Source organism: Terrapene carolina, unplaced genomic scaffold, assembly GCF_002925995.2.
Source record: "Terrapene carolina triunguis isolate 2854851 unplaced genomic scaffold, T_m_triunguis-2.0 Scaffold57, whole genome shotgun sequence".
NCBI classification, from domain to species: domain Eukaryota; kingdom Metazoa; phylum Chordata; order Testudines; family Emydidae; genus Terrapene; species Terrapene triunguis.
The window spans coordinates 1,152,144-1,171,162 of NW_020664408.1; the positions used below are offsets into that span (position 1 = coordinate 1,152,144).

General features: G+C 46.4%; 1 protein-coding gene across 1 annotated transcript in view; it reads left to right on the forward strand.

Annotated features, from left to right (window-relative positions):
- The first annotated feature begins 210 nt into the window (after positions 1–210).
- LOC113407941 (serine/threonine-protein kinase PRP4 homolog) overlaps positions 211–19,019 on the forward strand; it is a 52,226-nt gene continuing 33,417 nt past the window's right edge. The window contains exon 1 of the mRNA XM_026658970.2: positions 211–284. Within this exon, the coding sequence (XP_026514755.1) occupies positions 247–284 (38 nt within the window). The 5' untranslated portion in view covers positions 211–246. The remainder of the gene's footprint in view (positions 285–19,019) is intronic.

Sequence of the window (19,019 nt, forward strand, 5' to 3'; positions counted from 1 at the left end):
CTGGCTAAGACTCCCTTCCCCAACCACTTGTTCTGGGATTGCGCTGCTGGGCCTGGGGGTGGCTCTTTAAAGACGCTCCCTAGAAAAAGATCCACCGGAAGTAACTTACTCCCTCGCTGGAGGGTGAGGTACGTTTCCGGTGGTCGCCGAGCTGGTGCGTTTCCTCGCCTCGACCCTTGGCGCCCCATCGCGCATGCGCCGCGGCCCCGTCTCACCAGCAGCAGCGAAGGAGTTTGGAAGTTCAAAATGGCCGCCGCGGTGGAGTCTGTGCTGCGGGAGCCCGAGTAAGAGACAGGGCGGCCCCTTTGGGAAGGCGCCTCTCGGGGGGAAAGTGGGAGGGAGAAGCAATGAGGCGCCTTTGGCGGGAGGTGGCTATAACGGTCGCTAAGGCTCATTTGCCGGGGGGGAGCGGGGGAGTCGCGAGGGCCCCGGCTGGGCCTTTGGCGTGAGACTCATCGCGGGCCTGGGCAGTGGGACTGCACGCGGCGTCCGTTTCCCCGGCCCCAGCGAGCACGAGCCAGGCCGCGAGGGGGAGAGGCCGTGCACGCGCTTGGAGTTCGGGGCTCCTCGTGCTCCTCCCTTCCCGCCTCGGGCGCCCAGGGGTGGTTGCTAAGATGCCGGGGGGGGAGGGTCAGTCCCGATGTTCGTGGTTTTTTTTCCGTATAGGCGCCTTTTACCCCCCGCCGCGATCCCGATTTTTCACACTGGCTGCTCACCCCCAGGAGGGGTGTTGCTAATCCCCTCCCGCCCTGGAGCTGCTGGTCGCCGGCCTGCTCCCCCCTAGTGAAACGGGGGCTGGCTCCCGCCGCGTGTGGGCATCCAGCAGCCTGAGGGCTGTTCCATACTCGTTGCACTCGCAGCTGCCTTTGGGGAACGCGGGCTGGGCAGCGTTCTGGGGTGAGGAGGCCAGGGCCACGCTTGTCTTGTGATTAGTGCTGTGGGCGTTAGAGTCGTGGTGCAAAGCATTTTGTGAGAGAGCAAGGATCTCTCGCACTTTGGTCTTCATTAGAGACTTTTATCTGGAGTTAAAAGTGACTGTCTGAACTCCAGGTGGCTGGGACTCGCCATACATTTGTGAAATCTCCAGAGGCCCTTTGCACAGGTGTCAACTACCCTGAGATTCAGGGCCGGCACTTCCACTAGGCGACCCTAGCCAGTCGCCATGGGCAGCAGGATTTGGGGGGCGGCATTTTGCCGCCCTCGGCGGAAATTCGGCGCCGGGGGGTCCTTCCGCTCCAGATCTTTGGCGGAAATTCGGCGGCGGGTCCTTCACTCGCTCCAGGACCCGCCGCCAAAGTGCCCTGAAGATGCGGAGCGGAAGGACCCCAGCCGCCGAAGACCCCAGGCCCCCTGAATGCTCAGGGGAGGAGCGCTGCCACCTAGGGCAGCAAAAATCCTGGCGCCACTCCTGCTGAGATCACAGGCAATCCATTAACTAGACCAACCCCTTTCCCCTCCCTCCCCCCCCACACAACTCCTCCCATGTGGACATAGAGCAGTGGTTCCCAAACTTCAACAACCTGTGAAACCCTTTCACTAAAATGTCAGGTCTCGTGAACCCCCTCCTAAAAAAATATTTCCAGGGATTTTTCTCCTTTACCGGCGTATAAATTATAAAAGCACTGATCTTGGAAATATAAAATTTGTTGCTATGACATGCTTATTGCACAATATTTATTATTAATTATTATTTATCATGACAGTATTTTTATTACATTATGAAAACGGCAACATTCTTCCAAGATATCACTTTTGTAGCTTGTATCACTTTGAATAAGCCTGTTATAAGACAAGGCTTCTATGTTTCACCCAGGAGTATCAGATGTGAAACAGCATGAAGGTATTTAAGAAGCCAACTCAGAGTTCCTCCTACACAAGCATTCAGGTCTTGAGCAGTCCAGACAAACAGCGCATGTTACAACAAAGCTTAAACTTGTTCTTCATTATAATTTTAAAAAACAATATTAGCTGCCTATTTAATTTTAAAAACAGCAAAAAATATCCATCTCCCTTTCCATTTCTTATAAGGAGTCTTGAAGTTTCAATCTCCTCAGTGTGATAGATCTGCCTGCTTTGATCTGCTTAGCTCTTGGAAGTCCAGGGGCCTGTGCTGCCGAGGGTCCCTAGGGACAGCTCTGTCCGCCATTAGAGATTTTTTTCCCGAGAACCCCCTGCAACAGTTTGCGAACCCCCAGGGGTTCATGAACCCCAGTTTGGGAACCACTGACATAGAGCTAACTTCCACTGGCAACTTACATTAGCATAGGTGCATGTTTCAATGGCATGAAAAATCTGCACCCTTGAGAGACGTGATTATGCCAACCTAACCCCCAGTGTAGACAGCACTAGGTCGCTAGAAATCTTCTGTCGACCTAAAGTCTGGGCTACTCTAAAAAGTTAGGTGGACCCAGCTACATTGTGTAGGGGTGTGTAAAATCCACACCCCTGAGTGGTGTAGTTATGCAGACCTAGCCCCCAGTGTAGACAGCATGAGGTCAATGGAAGAATTCTTCTGTTGACCTAGCTATTGTTTCTCAGGGAGATGGATAACCTACGCTGATGGGAGAACCCTTCCCGTTGGTATAGGTGATGAAGTGCTAGAGCAGTGTAGCTGCAGTATTTTATGCGTAGACAAGCCCTAGGTATAAATATGTAGCCATACATCAGCCATGCCCTCCCAACCTCTTAAGTCCTGCAGTGGTCTCTTGCTCTGGTGATTTTACCCAGCATGCGATGGGTTTATGAGGGTTTCATGGGCCACAATTTGGGAACTACTGGCTTAATATAAAGGGGAAGGGATTTGGTCAAGACTTTTTATACCCGGTGTTGGACCTGTTTTAATTGTAATCTGATTTCTGGCTGTAATAGTTTGAAGGGCTTTTTTTACCAGTTGCTTTTCAAAGAAATAAAAAACAACACATACTGTTTCTGGGTCACATGAAAATTTATTTTAAAAACATTATAATGGTGCAAAAATGTTTTATTGTAATACCTAGTTAATAGCAAAATATGATGTTGAATTTCATAGGCCCAAGGTTTGTGTATAATATTAGCTATGCTTTCTGATAGTAAAGTAAATTTCCTAAAGTATTCTCTATGGGTGTATATATAAAAGGTTAGCTTACTTAAGTGTTTAAAACCTTTTTGCCCAATCTGTGATATGAAATTGGGGCAACACCCCTCACATCAGAACTACTTTGGGATTTTTTGCCAGAATCTGTAGAATTTAGTTAGCAAGAGTTTGCTGGGCTGTTTATTTATATATATATATATATATATATACACACACACACACACTCACACTCTCTCTCTCACACCTCTACCCCGATATAACGCTGTCCTCGGGAGCCAAAAAATCTTACCGCGTTATAGGTGAAGCCGCGTTATATCGAACTTGCTTTGATCCGCCGTAGCGTGCAGCCCTGCGCCCCCCCCCCCCCGGAGCGCTGCTTTACCGCGTTATATCCGAAGTTGTGTTATATTGGGTCGTGTTATATCAGGGTAGAGGTGTATATATAAATAAAATCTTTCTCTCTATGGTCCTATTCCACCATTTTCCAGCTGGTATTGTAAGACAGAAGGAGTTTTGAATTAGGTTGTTTTAGTGCCTGTTGATCTGTACAAAACTTCATAGAAATTCCATAACAGCATTCAAAGCACACCACAGGAGCCCCAAATCTGGTGACTGAGAACAATGCACACAACGCTTTCATTAACTGAAATACTTAAAACAATCTTTAAGAATTTGGGTATTTGAATTATGGGGACTGTCTGCTTGTTTTTGTGTCTGGTTAGAACATTGCCCTCCTATGCAAGAGAGGTGAATTCTGTTCTCTTGCTTCCTTATATTTGTCAGGGCCTGGGTGCACTGGAGAAGCAATAGGATCAGGCTGTGCTAAGAAGGTATCATGTTCCTCTGAAGCAGTCAGGATAGCAAAACAGTGAGCAGGGTTGATGGGCGCCAGGGTCCTTTCAGCCTTTTAATAGAGAGGAAAAGATGATGAAAGCAAAGGAGGGTGCTCAAGAGGATTTTTGGGAGCAGGTGCTCAGGTTGGGAGAACACAGGAGTGTTTGGGTGGTGGTGGGGGCATGTCTTAATGTGGAAGATCAAGTTGAGGGTTCTGTCTCCTTGGTGTTATTCCTCCTGACTTTCCAGTTTCCATCCTTTTACATTCTGTGACTCCTCCCACCGCTATTCTATTTTCTTCTATCTCATTGGGGACCAAGAGTCTACATGCTTTGGAGATAGAATCTGCCCAACTTTCTGCTGACCTAAGTTGTGTACAGGAGTCCTAGTATTTCTCTGCATCTGACTGAGAAACATCAGCGAGCGGATAAGGGTTCAAAATCCTAAATTAAAAGGTTGACAAATGGTACAAATGTCAATCCATATAAGGTTCCTGGGGTAGAGTGGCGATAGAGACTGACAGAAAAGTTCTGTGTTGGGAGTAGAACATACTAAAACAGGGATGGGCAAACTATGGCCCGCGGGCCGGATTCAGCCCCTCAGGGCTTTGGATCCGGCCCACAGGATTGCCACCCCTGTGATGCCGCGGGCCTCATGCCACACCCGGAAGCAGCCGGCACCACGTCCCTGCGGCCCCTGGGGGAGGGGGAGCAGAGGGCTCCACGCGCTGCCCTGAAGCTCCCATTGACCGCGGTTCCCTGTCCCCAGCCAATGGGAGCTTCAGGTGTGGAAACCACAGGTGAAGGCAGCGCGTGGAGCCCTCTCCCCTGCACCCTCCGCCCCCAACCCCAGGCGCCGCAGGGACTTGGTGCCAGCCGCTTCTGGGAGCGGCACGGGGCCAGGGTGGGCAGGGAGCCTGCCTTAGCGGCGTGGCACCACTGCCACCCCGGAGCCGCTCCAGGTAAACAGTGCCTGGCCGGAGCCCGCACCCCGAAACCCTCCTGCACCCGTGCCCTGAGCCCCCTGCCACACCCCTCCTGCACCCCAACCCCCTGCCCTGAGCCCCTTGCCACACCCCTCCTGCACCCCAGCCCCCTGCCCTGAGCCCCCTGCCGCACCCCGCAACCTTCCTGCACCCCAACCACCTGCCCTGAGCCCCCTCCCGCACTCCACACCTCTCCTAACCTGAGCCCCATCCCGCACCCCCTCCTGCACCCCAACCCCCTGCCCTGAGCCCCCTTGTACACCCCGCACTCCTCCTCTGCCCCAACCCCTTGCCCTGAGGCCCTTCCTGCACACCTCATCCCGTTCCACACCCCGCACTCCCTCCTGCACCCCTGTCTCAACCCTACATTCGTGGCCCTGCATGCAATTTCCCCACCCAGATGTAACCCTTGGGCCAAAAAGTTTGCCCGCCCCTGGACTAGAACATATTTGTAGCTAAAATTTGTAAGGCTTTGTCTACACTACAGTCTATGCTAGCAAAACTTGTGTCACTCAGGGATGTGAATATTCCACCCCCCGTGAGTGACATAAGTTACGCCAATATAAACGCTCATGTGCACAGCCTTATGCCGATGGGAGAGCTCTCTCCCATAGGCATAGAACATCTTCACCACACATGATGCAGCTGTACCGGTACACCTGTGCCACTGCAGCACTATACGTATAGACATGGCCTTAAATTCATGTGGATTGTGCGTTAGAATGAATGGAAAATATAACCCCACTGGATATACTTGAGCCTGTTAGTTGGGTGGTTTCTGCTAAGTGGTTAATGCTGACCTTTAATTCTCATTCGTGGCTTCCTGGTGATCACTGTTGAGATGAATGTAGTGGTTGACACTTCTCGGAGTTTAATTCCCTGCCTATTGAAGTTAATGGAAGGGCTTCCATTGATTTGAATAGTCTCTGAATTAGGCCCTGTTTCAGGCTATGTCTATACTATGCACCTTACAATGGCGTGGCTGTGCCGCTGCAGCCACACCATTATAAGGTGCGCAGGGTAGCCGCTCTTTGTCACTGGGAGAGAGCTCTCTTGGAGACAAAATAAAACCACCTCAAATGAGGGGTAGTAGCTTCGTCACTGGGAGAGAGTCTCTGCCGGATAAGCGCTGTCCACACTAGTGCTTTTCGCCGTTAAAACTTTTGTTGTTCAGGGGTGGGTGTTTTTTTCACACCCTAAGTGGCAAAAGTTTTAATGACGAGAGTGCAGTGTGAACATAGCCTTAGTCTGTCTGCAGATTTGGACAGAACCTACATAGGGATTAAATATTGCTTTATTTCAGTGAAGCATATCTACATTAGGGTTTGTTCTGGTGTAACTATTTAATGAAATTACAGTGGTGCATTTGTGAAAACTTTTCTGGTATAGACAAATCTCTGGTAGTCAGAAGGGCTAGAAAATTATAAACAAAAACTTAATTTTGTAGAGAGCATTTTGTGCATACCAAAAGTTACAGGGGAAGATCTGCATGCAGAGAAATTCGCATGCATGGAAATATTAAAAGAATAACCTATGTATAGTTTGAGTAATCAGTGATGGAGAAGGAGGGAGAAAAGGACAGGTAATGTAACAACTGTGACAAATATATAAAGTAAATATACACCAAGGAGTGGGAGGAAATGTTTAAGGTAGTACAGAGAACTGCAACAAAGAATAATAGGATGAAAATAAACAAAGGAACTCTTAACATGAATGTCAGGAAAATCTTTCTCATGGTGAAATCTATTAGTCTGGAGTAATCTTCCAAAGGGATTAGTAGAAAGTCCACTGTTCATTTAAAAAAGAACTGGAAAAGAAGTTTCTGAAATACCCCCTCTCTCCATGAGAGATACCAATACTTACATCATACTCATCCGCAGATTTTTTTAAACTTTATTTTATAAAAGTTTCTAGCCTTTTTGAGTCCAAATGTGAACTATGTGAAATAAAAGATCAGTCTTCCAAATTGGAAATACTTGGCTGATTCAGTTTACATACTCTTATATACAAAGAAACGCTTCTGATAATTTAATACAAGCAGCAGTCAATTTTATGGCAGACTTATAAATCAGGAGTGCATAAAGGAAAATAGCAATCAGATCCCTATCTACAGTAGAGTGAAGAAAACTGATATACTTTCCTTTCCGACCCAGTTCTTGCATTACTTTTGTATGCAAAGTAATGAAAGCTTATAACTAGGATTGTCAAATGATTAAAAAAATTAATCACGATTAATCGCAGTTTTAATTGCACCGTTAAACAATAATAGACTACTATTTATTTAAATATTTTTGGATGTTTTCTACATTTTTCAAATATATTTAATTCTATTACAACAGAGAATACAAAATGTACAGTGCTCACTATACTATTTTTATTACAAATATTTGCACTGTAAAAAAGATAAACTAAAATAGTATTTCTCAGTTCTCATACAAGTACTGTAGTGCAATCTCTTTATCGTAAAAGTGCAATTTACAAATGTAGAACTTTTTTTTACATAACTGCACTCAAATAAAACAATGTCAAACTTTAGAGCCTGTAAGTCCACTCAGTCCTACTACTTGTTCAGCCAGTCACTAAGATAAACAGTGTTTACATTTATGGGAGATAATGCTGCCCACTTCTTAGTTACAATGTCACCGGAAAGTGAGAACAGGTATTTGCATGGAACTTTTGAAGCTGGCGTTGCAAGGTATTTACATGCCAGGGGGGAGGGATAGCTCAGTGGTTTGAGCATTGGCCTGCTAAACCCAAGGTTGTGAGTTCAATCCTTGAGGAGGCTATTTAAGGAACTGGGGTAAAAATCTGTCTGGGGATTAGTCCTGCTTTGAACAGGGGGTTGGACTAGATGACCTCCTGAGGTCCCTTCCAACCCTGATATTCTATGATTCTGTGATATGCTAAACATTCATATGCCCCTTCATGGTTTGACCTCCATTCCAGAGGACATGCGTCTCTGCTGATAATGGGTTCTGCTTGATAACTATCCAAAGCAGAGTGCACTGATGCACATTCATTTTCATCATCTGAGTTTAGATGCCACCAACAGAAGGTTGATTTTCTTTTTTGGTGGTTTGGGTTCTGTAGTTTCTGCATTGGAGTGTTGCTCTTTTAAGGCTTCTGACAGCATGTTCCACACCTCGTCCCTCTCAGATTTTGGAAGGTACTTCAGATTCTTAAACCTTGGCTAGAGTGCTGTAGCTATCTTTAGAATCTCATTGCAGATTTGACAAAATGCAAAGGTACCAATGTGAAAGTGTTCTTAAATCAAACAACATATTCTGGGTCGTCATCCGAGATTGCCATAACACAAAATATATGGCAGAATGTGTTAGAACCACAGAGCAGGAGACCTACAATTCTCCCCCAAGGAGTTCAGTCACAAATGTAATTAATGCGTTGTATTTTTAACAAGTGTCATCAGTATGGAAGAATGTCCTCTGGAATGGTGGCTGAAGCATGAAGGGGCATATGAATGTTGAGTATCGTCGGCAATCCCTCGAGGTCGAGGATGTTCTCTTTCACAACTTTTATTTTTCATGGGTCCTTTGGTGACTGTGAAGTCCGATTCTTGAGCCACAGGCTCGTTGGCAGACATTACAGGTGGTGTTGGAAGACAGGGTTGGGCCACCATTGCTGCGTGACTGCTGTCTTTCCTTTCTTTTCTGGCGTTTTTCTGTGACCAGGGCAAGGCAATTTTCCTCAAAAGTGAATGTTCCCTCTCTGACAAGTCTTTGCCAGTTATCCCTATCCTGGGCTGCTGTCTCACAGTGTGTGGTGTCAATGCCACACCTCTTGATGTTATCTTGAAGGTGTCTTTAAAGCGTTCCTTTTGGCCTCCCTGTTTCTTTTCTCCTTTGGGCATGGCAACACTTGCAAGTTACAGCACATTAAAGCAGCCCAGTACGCTCTAACTCACGACGCATCCACACTGGCAAGGCACGTAGAGCGCTCCTGGTACTCCACCTCGGCGAATGGAATAACGTTTGATGCACCCCCGCTGTAGCGCCGCGGCGCCAGTGTGGACGCCCTGGTCTGTTAATGCGCTCTGATCGGCCTCCAGAAGTGTCCCACAATGTCTGTTCTAGCCACTCTGGTCATCACTTTGAAGCTATACTGCCCTACCCTCAGGTGACCAACCATCAGACCCGCCCTTTAAATTCTCTGGGAATTCTGAAAATCCCCTTCCTGTTTGCTCATCCAGTTGTGGAGTGCTCTCAGCGAATCTTTCCAGGTGACCATGTGTCCACACGCCAGGCGATCCCCAGTATGGAGCAACGGTGAGGTGCTGGACCTCATCAGTTTTTGGGGGGAGGAAGCTGTCTAGTCACAGCTGTGCTCCAGCCGTGGGAATTCTGATACCTTCGGGCAGATATCAAGGGACACGATAGAAAGGGGCCATGACCGGGACGCACTGCAGTGCAGGTTTAAAGTGAAGGAGCTGCAGAATGCCTACCGCAAAGCCCGCGAGGCAGACTGCTGCTCCAGTGCTGCCCCTGCGACCTGCCGTTTCTACAAAGAGCTGGACGCGATACTTGGGGGCAACTCCACTTCCACTCTGAGTACCACCATGGACACTTCAGAGCCCAGTTCAACAAGGGAGGAGGAGGAGCAAAGCGGGAGCGAGGTTGCTGAGGCGGAGGAAGACACCCCGGATCCCTAGATGCATGCAGCCAGGAGCTGTTCTCAAGCCAGGAGGAAGGTAACCAGTTGCGGCGGCTGGTGCTTGGGGAAGAACAAACACCAGAGGAGGTTCCTGGTAAGCGGCTTTTATTTTGGGAAGGAAGTTATTCGGTGCGGGCTCTTGGGGGGAGGAGGGTTGGGCTGCATGCATGCCTAGATGCAGAATGGGGTGTTGATGTACTCTCTCACATCGCAGTAATCGGCCTCAGTGATCTCTTCAAAGGTCTCAGCCAGACCTTGGGCAATGCGCTTGCGCAGGTTTCTTGGGAGAGCCACTGTGGTCCTTGTCCCAGTCAGGCTAACATATCCGCGCCACTGTGCCGTGAGGGGCAGGAGGACCATTGCTGCACACAAGCAAGCTGCATATGGGCCACGGCGGAAGTCGCATTGTAGTAGAAGACCCTCCCTTGCTTCCCAGGTTACCCTCAGCAGCGAGATATCTTCCAGGACAAACTCCTGTGAAAAATATGAGGACAATGTTCAGTATAAGGGACCCCTGTAGCTGCTGGCTCTCCCCAAGGCACAGAAACCCAGAGGACAGTACAGCCATGAAACAATCAGTCCCCCTTGACCCTGTGCTTACTCACCATTTTGGGGCTCCCGTGGGTTGTGCGCTCTTGCTTTGGGACGGGCATATTATGCTATTGTGTAGACTGAGCTTGCCCTCCTTAAGTCTGGGGCAATCATTGCTCTGTCTGGTGTGAACAATGCTGCCTCTGTTAAGTGTTGCATTTTGCTTTTATAGATGCAGCCTTGAGATCTCAGCCGTCCATGTTATCACCGGCTGAGAGACTGCAAAGAATCAGGAAGAGGCTACGTAGAAGCAAAGAAGACATGCTGCATGAAGTAATGCAGCAGTCACTTAACGCGAATCTAAAAGCACAGGAGTGGAGGGAGAGTGAAAGGAGGATCTGCCAGCAGAATGCGAATCGCCGGCACAAAAGCACAGAGCTCCGGCAGCAAAACACGGATTGGCTGATAAGCATCATGGAGCGCCAAGCGGACTTGATCCAGGTGCTCGTAGCCATGCAAGCGGAGCACTACTACGCCCGCCCCCCCTGCAGCCCTTGTCCCAAAACTTTTGTCCCCTGTGCCCCCATGTCACCTCCAACCCACTTTCCCCAACATCCGGGTTCTTACCGCCACCAGCTGCCTCCAACACCTGTATCTTCACCATCCAGCCCTGAAAACTATGACCCTTACCCACTGCACTCAACCCCCATCACCATGCAGTATAGCCATCCTGAAGTGCGGCACTCATTGCGCAGCACTCCAGACAGGAAGGCTGAGTGTAATAACAGGACATACGCAAATCTGTGATTGTACCGTTCCCCACCCCACCCCCTTGCCCTTTCTGTTTCCCAAGCAGTTGTGTTTCTTTTCAATAAATGGATTTTTTGGCTTTGAAAACATTCTTTATTATTGCATAAAGTAAAAGATACCTTAGCCCAGGAAACCAACAGGCACTGCAAGTCAGCATCGCAAACACAGATCCTACTAACATTGGAACCACTGCACTTCACTCCCGTGCAGGGCACCAGACATTACTGGTGGCTTTCAGCCTCAGATTGCTCCCTCAAGGCATCCCTAATCCTTGCAGCCCCGTGCTGGGCCCCTCTAATAGCCCTGCTCTCTGGCTGTTCAAATTCAGCCTCCAAGTGTTGAACCTCTGAGATCCATGTGTGAATGAAGCTTTCACCCTTCCCTTCACAAATGTTATGGAGGGTACAGCACGTGGATATAACTGCGGGGATGCTGTCATCGGCCAGGTCCAGCTTCCCATACAGAGAGTGCCAGCGGCCCTTTAAACGGCCAAAAGCACACTCCACAGTCACTCTGCACCGGCTTACCCTGTTGAACTGCTCCTTGCTGCTGTCAGGGCTCTCTGTGCAGGGTTTCATGAGACATGGCAGTAAAGGGTAATCAGGGTCTCCAAGGATCACAATGGGCATTTCGACTTCACCTACAGTGATCTTCCGCTCTGGGAAAAAAGTCCCGGCTTGCAGCTTCCTGAACAGGCCAGTGTTCCGAAAGACGCTTGCGTCATGCACCTTTCTGGGCCAGCCTGCGTTAATGTCAATGAAACACCCACGGTGATCCACAAGCGCCTGGAGAACCATAGAGAAATACCCCTTCCGATTAACCTACTCAGAGGCTAGGTGGGCTGGTGCCAGAATTGGAATATGCGTCCCATCTATCGCCCCTTCGCAGTTAGGGAAACCCATTTGTGCAAAGCCAGCCACAATGTCATGCACGTTACCCAGAGTCACAGTTGTTCTGAGCAGGATGCAATTAATGGCACTGCAAACTTGCATCAACACAATTCCAACAGTTGACTTTCCCACTCCAAACTGGTTAGCGATGGATCGGTAGCTGTCTGGAGTTGCCAGCTTCCAGATTGCAGTAGCCACCCGCTTCTCCACTGGCAGGGCAGCTCTCAATCTCATGTCTTTGCACCGCAGGGTGGGGGTGAGCTCATCACACAGTCCCATGAAAGTGGCTTTTCTCATCTGAAAGTTCTGCAGCCACTGCTCGTCATCCCAGACTTGCATGACGATGTGATCCCACCACTTAGTGCTTGTTTCCCAAGCCCAAAAGCGGCGTTCCACAGTGATGAGCATGTCCGTGAATGCCACAAGCGATCTCGAGTCTTATGCGTTACTCGAGTCAATGTCATCGTCTGAGTCCTCACTGTCAGTTTGGATCTTAAGGAGTAACTCGACTGCCAAATGTGATGTGCTGGCGAGACTCGTCAGCATATTCCTCAGCAGTTCGGGCTACATTCCCACAGACCGAAAGGGAAGACAGAGCGCGCAGCACAAAAAACGTTGAAAGATGGCGCCAAATGTGGACGGAAGCAGAGGGATTGGTGGGATGCGAACCAATGCATCACGAGGCGTTGGGACAGGACCCAGAATGCCCCGTGCTCCCTGCCCCCTTCCCACAAGCCTCAGCGCCAGAATGGGAAGAGGTGCTCTGTGGGATAGCTGCCCATACTGCACCACTCCCAGTGCCGTTGCAAGTGCCGCAAATGTGGCCACACCGTGCGCTTGCAGCTGTCAGTGTGGACAGACTGCAGCGCTTTCCCTACTGCGCTCTACGAAGGCTGGTTTAACTCAAAGCACTCTACATCTGCAAGTGTAGCCATACCCTTTGGTGAGTTGGGTGTACAACAATTGTTTTGGTAAGCATACATCAGGCATGCGCACACAGTGCCTGCTCCACCTCAGCTGGTGCTGGAAAATCAGAGCCTCAACACTGAAGATGTTGTCCTCTGTGAGGACACTGACTTTAGTGCGATGATCCTCCCACTTTATATTGAAGATCTTCTGAAGAAAGTTCTGGTGTTCCAGGTTTTTCAAGTGTTTTCTGTAAGTCACCCAAGTCTCTCAACCATAGAGCAGATAGGTTGGGATTACCACCGCTTTATAAACAGCCCTTGATTGCTTCTCTGAATGTTTAGCATATCTGGCACGTAAATACCTTATAACGCTGAGTACAAAAGTGCTATGCGAATGCTTGTTCTCACTTTCAGGCAACATTGTAAATAAGAAGTGGGCTGCATTATTTCCTGTAAGTGTAAACAAACTTGTTTGTCTTAGTGATTGGCTGAACAAGTAGGACTGAGTGGACTTGTAGGCACTAAAGCAGCGTGTCTCAAATGCGGCCACCAGGGGTTTTTCCTGTGGTCACAAGAGCCTCTTGTGCAGAGATGAATGAGGGAGGGAGCAAAGCAGCGGCCCCTCCCTGCAGCGCCTAGGGGCTCCAGGAGCAGGCTTCAGCCCCCATCCCCGGGTTCAGCTGGGGCCCCCCGGTGGGGGGTTTCCGCCCCCCCCCCCCCCCGCCATGGGACTCTGGCGGCGAGCTTCAGCGCCCCTGCCCAGCTTCAGCTGCAGGGCTCCGGGCTCTGGGTTTCAGCCTCCCCAGGGTGGCAGGGCTCTGGTGTTGGGGCTCCAGGCTTCAGCCCACCCCCTCTTGTCTCCAGCTATGGGGCTCTGGCTCTGGGCTTCAGCAGGGCTGGCCTTACCGGGTGCTGTAGTCAAGATGCAAGGAGTGGGGTGAACCTGGGGAGCAAGGCTGTAGGAAGGGAGTCCGGGGCAATGGGGGGTCGGAGTGGGGGAGGACGAGAGAGGCAGTGAGGGCCAAGGGCACCAAAATACAACTCCACATTATTTTTGTTATTGAGTCTGCAAAAAAAACAAAACCCCCTACATAAATCAATTCCAATATTTTGGACATGTATATGTGCATATTTTTGTTTTCCCTGAAGTTAATTAAGTATTTTAGGAAAATTTGTCAGAGCTGCAACCAGCAAGAGTTAGTGGCCGTACTCTGAGGCCACCAAAAAATTTGTTGCGAGAACCCCTGCTCTAAAATTTTACATTGGTTTGATTTTGAGTGCGGTTTTGTAACCAAAAAAAATCTGCATTTGTAAGTTGTACTTTCACGATAAAGAGATTGCCCTACAGTACTTGCTTGAGGTGAATTGGAAAATACTGTTTCTTTTGTTTATCTTTTTAAGTGCAAATATTTGTAATAAAAATAATATAAAGTGAGCACTATATGCTTTGTATTCTATGTTGTAATTGAAATTAATATATTTGAAAATGTAGAACATCCAAATATATTTGTAATAAATTTCAATTAATATTCTATTATTGTTAAACTGTAAAATTAAAACAGCAAATAATTGTGATTAATTTTTTTAATTGAGGTAATTTGTTTTGAGTTAATCGCTTGAGTTAATTGCAATTAATTGACAGCCCTACTTATTAAGTATCACAACATGAAAAATAAGGTCAATCGCAGAGTCACCCATGTGTAGCTGTTAGACTGGTACCTAATTTCATTGTCTAGACCAAAAAAAAAGATTTATCCAGAGCAGTACAAAGTGATATAGCTGTTTTTGTTGTATTGTTGCTTTTTAATAAGATTATGTAGTACTAATAAAATATTAAGAAACTACTACACTCACCATCTTGCTAGTCGAAAATATTATGATTTCATAGTCCCATTAAGAATTCATTTGTGATATTTCTACACTTATTAATCATACCTAAGGCTACATTTTAGTCTTGGGTATTTTTAGTAAAAGTCATGGACAGATCACGGGCAGTAAATAAAAATTCACGGCCTGTGACCTATGACTTTTACTATATACCCCTGACTAAATCTTGGGGGGAGGAAGGGTGTGCTGCGGTTGCTGGGGGGTGGCCCAGGGGATGCCGCGGGTGCTCGTGGGGGGGGGGCGGCCTGGGGGGCACACAGCCTGGGTGGGCAGGGGCTGGAGATTCCACGCCTCCCTGGAAACAGAGACATCCCCCTCTCATAGCTCCTGGACGGAGGTGTGGCCAGGCAGCCCTGCGCGCTGCCTCAGCCCCGAGCGCCAGCTCAGCAACTGTCATTGGCTGTGAACCGTGGCCAATGGTAGCTGTGGGGGGCGGTGCCTGCAGGTGGAGGCAGTGTGCAGAGCTGCCTGGCCATGCCTCTGAGCTAGAAGTTGAGGGAGAGGGATGTTGCTGTTTCTGGGGAGCCCCCCAAGGTAAGCACCGCCTAGAGCCCTCACACCCTCCCGTGCCCCAACCCTAAGCCCCCTTCCACACCCAAACTCCTGCTGCTGCGGGAGGTGGGTGTGGTGACCCGAGACTGCCCCAGCAGCGGCTGGTGTGCCGGGCTGCCTGAGATGCCAAGGCAGCACCCAGGCCAGGCGCACCGGCTGCTGCAAAAGTCACTGAGGTCATGGAATCTGTGACCTCCGTCACAAACTCACAGCCTTAATCATACCATATAGTTCTTGCTTCCTCTCTGAACCTCTTGAACAGCAGTGTCTGATTTGGATTGCAGCTTCTTCTATTCAAATTCCAATTTGCCACTAGGAATTTTAAAAAGTTGCAAACTAGATTTTTTTTCTTTTTGGTATCTATTGAGGCAGATGCAGTGTAAAATTTGTTTCTCTTGTTACAACCAATTCCTCCACTTCCACCGACATAATTTGTTGCTGTCACAAATTATAATCATGTGGAAGAAGCTGATAAGAAATAGAGAGCTGCTCATTTACATACAAATACTTCGATAATCAGTGGTAATGGGAAAGAATATATATAGAAAATATGTGATTGAGGTGTGGCTGTAGTCAGACGTTGACATATAAAAGGAGCATGTTTTTAACTCCGCTGATATGCTCACTTGTAGCTATATTGGCTGGTTAGTTCTCAAAGTAATAACTGTTACTGACTAAAATTGTTACTGCTTTTTATCATTTTTCTCCTGTTAGAATTAAAGAACCAATACAGCTATTGGAAAGTGATCTGGACTCTTCCATCACATGTATTAAAAGAATTGTTTAACTAAGTTTTAGCTCTTGGTAAGGGGAACAGTAGTGGGATTTATACCAGGGCTATCTTTGGACCTCCGTTTCCTTCTAGCTGTAGAAATATAAAAGGTGCTTTGTGTTTTTCGAGCATCCTCAAAAGCCTCTTGTCTGCTAAAATGAGTGGTGGTGGAGAGAGACTTCAGTTGTTCTACACTTCTCCCAACCTTTACTTCTTGGGTTTTCCTCCCCAGTGAATAACTCCAGGATTTGCCTCTGATGCTGTCCCCAGGATTCTGAATACGAGACATTAAATAGTTCTGTTAATTTCACTCCACCTTCACTTGGCAAAACTAATAGCAGCAGCAGAGGCACTGGAGAAGTCTGTCTTCAAACTCAGGAGGATGACACTACATTGGTTTGCACTTAGTTCCTATTTGTGTTTGTCAAAGCTTTGGCTAACACATTTTAAAATCCTAGTTTACGCAGGGCAAGTTGTGTGATTCCCTAAGTCAAACACCTACACCACAACTTGTTTAAAATAGGATTTGCTTTGTTTACACTAAAGTTTAAGTGTGTTAGCTAACATAATTTTTTTTAAACACCTTTTATCCTCATCTAGACAAGGCCTTGGTGGAAGGTTATCTTTGCCAGTCATAAGGTCTAAAAACTTCTTTTTAAATAGAAGTTTAGATTCTGCAGAATGGGATAATGTAGGTTCCTTCCCTTGCTAGGACAAGTGGGTATGTGGATTTTTAAGGTCTGCTTTTATTTATTGCAGTCTAAAATATACTACTGCCTAAGTCTAATATGCAGTTTAAAAACAACTACAGAATAGCAGTGCTAGCTTGGGTATGTTTAAATAGCCTGGCTAGAAAATAGTTAAGATATATATTGCTTCAGAATGACTCACTGGTGGCAAATACTAGTCTTATTTATTGTTAGGGCATGTATTTATGTAAATTGAAAAATTAATAAATGTAGTAATTAAAGTGTTACATTTGCACAGTTAAAGACAGGAAATGTAAATCTTAAGTTACCCAACAATTATTTTAACTTTCACAGTGTGCATAATACAGTTTCCTGGTTAAATGTGTATCTTACTGTATATGTAATAAAACATATACAATATAATGATATATGCAGTATGGCAGGGTTACTGTTTCTTTTTTAATCTTTTCTGTTTTCTGACTTTTAAATTTGAACAATGTAACCTTAATGTTGTATTAGTGATTGTTGGGGGATAGGGTTGCAATTAATAAATAATATTTAAGAAACATGAATGAACCCATTTCAGCTTCTAAATAGAATAAAATGAGGGGGAAACTGTCTTCCAGAGTTTTATCAGACTCAGGATGTGCAGAGTATAAAATTGAGTGAGGTTATATAAGAAGCTTGTGGGAAAGCAGTTATAAGAACTATAACTGTATCATAATACAATGTGTAGTAATATTCAAAATTTGCCATATTGACACAATTGTAAAAAATTGAAGCAATGTTGACAGGATGGTGGCAGTTATTAGAAGGTTCAAGTTTAGAAGTTTCATGACATGGTCAAGCCAGACATGAGAACAAGTAGTATCACAAATGTAACAAAAGTCAATTTGAGTCTGCCATCTCTTCTAATGACGGCTGCAACAGATATGACTATTCTGGGGAAAGATCTTTCTTGAAGAGGGCTGCAGTAGAGGCTTAGGACTTGTCTACACAGGGAAATTTACCTGCATAACTATAATGGTTTTATTGAATTTTATGGTAAATGCCACGCTGTTCCCCCAAATCAATATAAGTAATCTGGTATAATTATGCTGGTAAATTTCCCAGTGTAGGCATGTCTGTAGTTATTTCTAATTCTGTGGGTTGAATCTTGCCTGATGAGCTTATCTCTTTAACACTATTAAGGGTATTATTACATACATTCCTTTTTGTTGTTTGGAGTCCAGAAAAATTGCAACTCATTTTGTTCATCCAAAATTCTATGTTCCTCATTGTGAGAGTAAAGTAAGAAGAAAATTTTAAGTCTGTGTATAGCTGAGGGTATGAGCAGGACAGGGTCTCCCTTCCTCCCTTGCCCCCACCCCCCACCCCGTAGGGAGCTATTAATTTTTGTTTTAATTGATGTGATTGCCAGGAAAAAATTTTGCCTACTTTCAGTCAAGAGTGACTGTTTATTTAAAATAATCATATAGTATTTTGTGCAGTCCAGCTTTAAGTGCCCAAAGATTTCACCCTTTACTTGGGAGACAGATAAGCTGATTCATGTGGCTTGCTGTCAGGAAGGTTTTTCTGATACTCATTCTAAATTGTCCTTTTCTTAATTTATCCTGGTCCTTTTACTCCTACCACCTGACAGAAAAGCCTTTGCTTCCATAGTATTTACATCCTTTATATGCCAAACTATGTGCATACTTAGGAAGAAAGAGCAGCACTGCTAAATAAGTCAATCCATATAGGATAGTGCAAGAATGGCTTAATCGGGTGCCTTGTGCAGTCCTTTGAAACAGAAATATTCAGATTATGTATTTTATCATTTGAAAATAATATACATGCTTTTAAAAGGTTTAGCCTTGAATACACATGTGGGTGGGATAGTAAGTAAGATACCCTTGGGGGAATTCTACACCAAAAATTAAAAATTCTGCGCACAATATTTAAAAATTCTGCATATTTTATTTGTCAAAATAACACAATATAATCATGCCAATTTCAATTATTTTGGTAAATTATTTCATAATACCTGTCAGCAAGTATATCTGTAATGTTACAGACAAAAAAAAGATTCAGGAAATGTTTTTTGGCAAATAAATTTTTTCTAGGCATATTAATACTGAACTTTGGGTAGTCATTTAAATTACAATACAGAAACATATTTCCTGCACCCCTCAGAAGCAGTGCAAAGGATTGGGAAAGTCAGGCTTCATCGAGGGGCTGAGGGAGAGGGAGGTAATTGCTGGGAAGGAGCCTGGGAGTGAACCTGGAGAGTTGTTTGGGTATAGGTGGGAGAAGTATGGAACAGGGTTTTTTTTGGTGGGGGAGGGATTCTCGGGGACCCTCATCCATGCTGACCCCTAGACTCTCCCATTCAGTCAGGCACATATGACCCTGACCCCGTGTGTCCCTGCACCCCCACT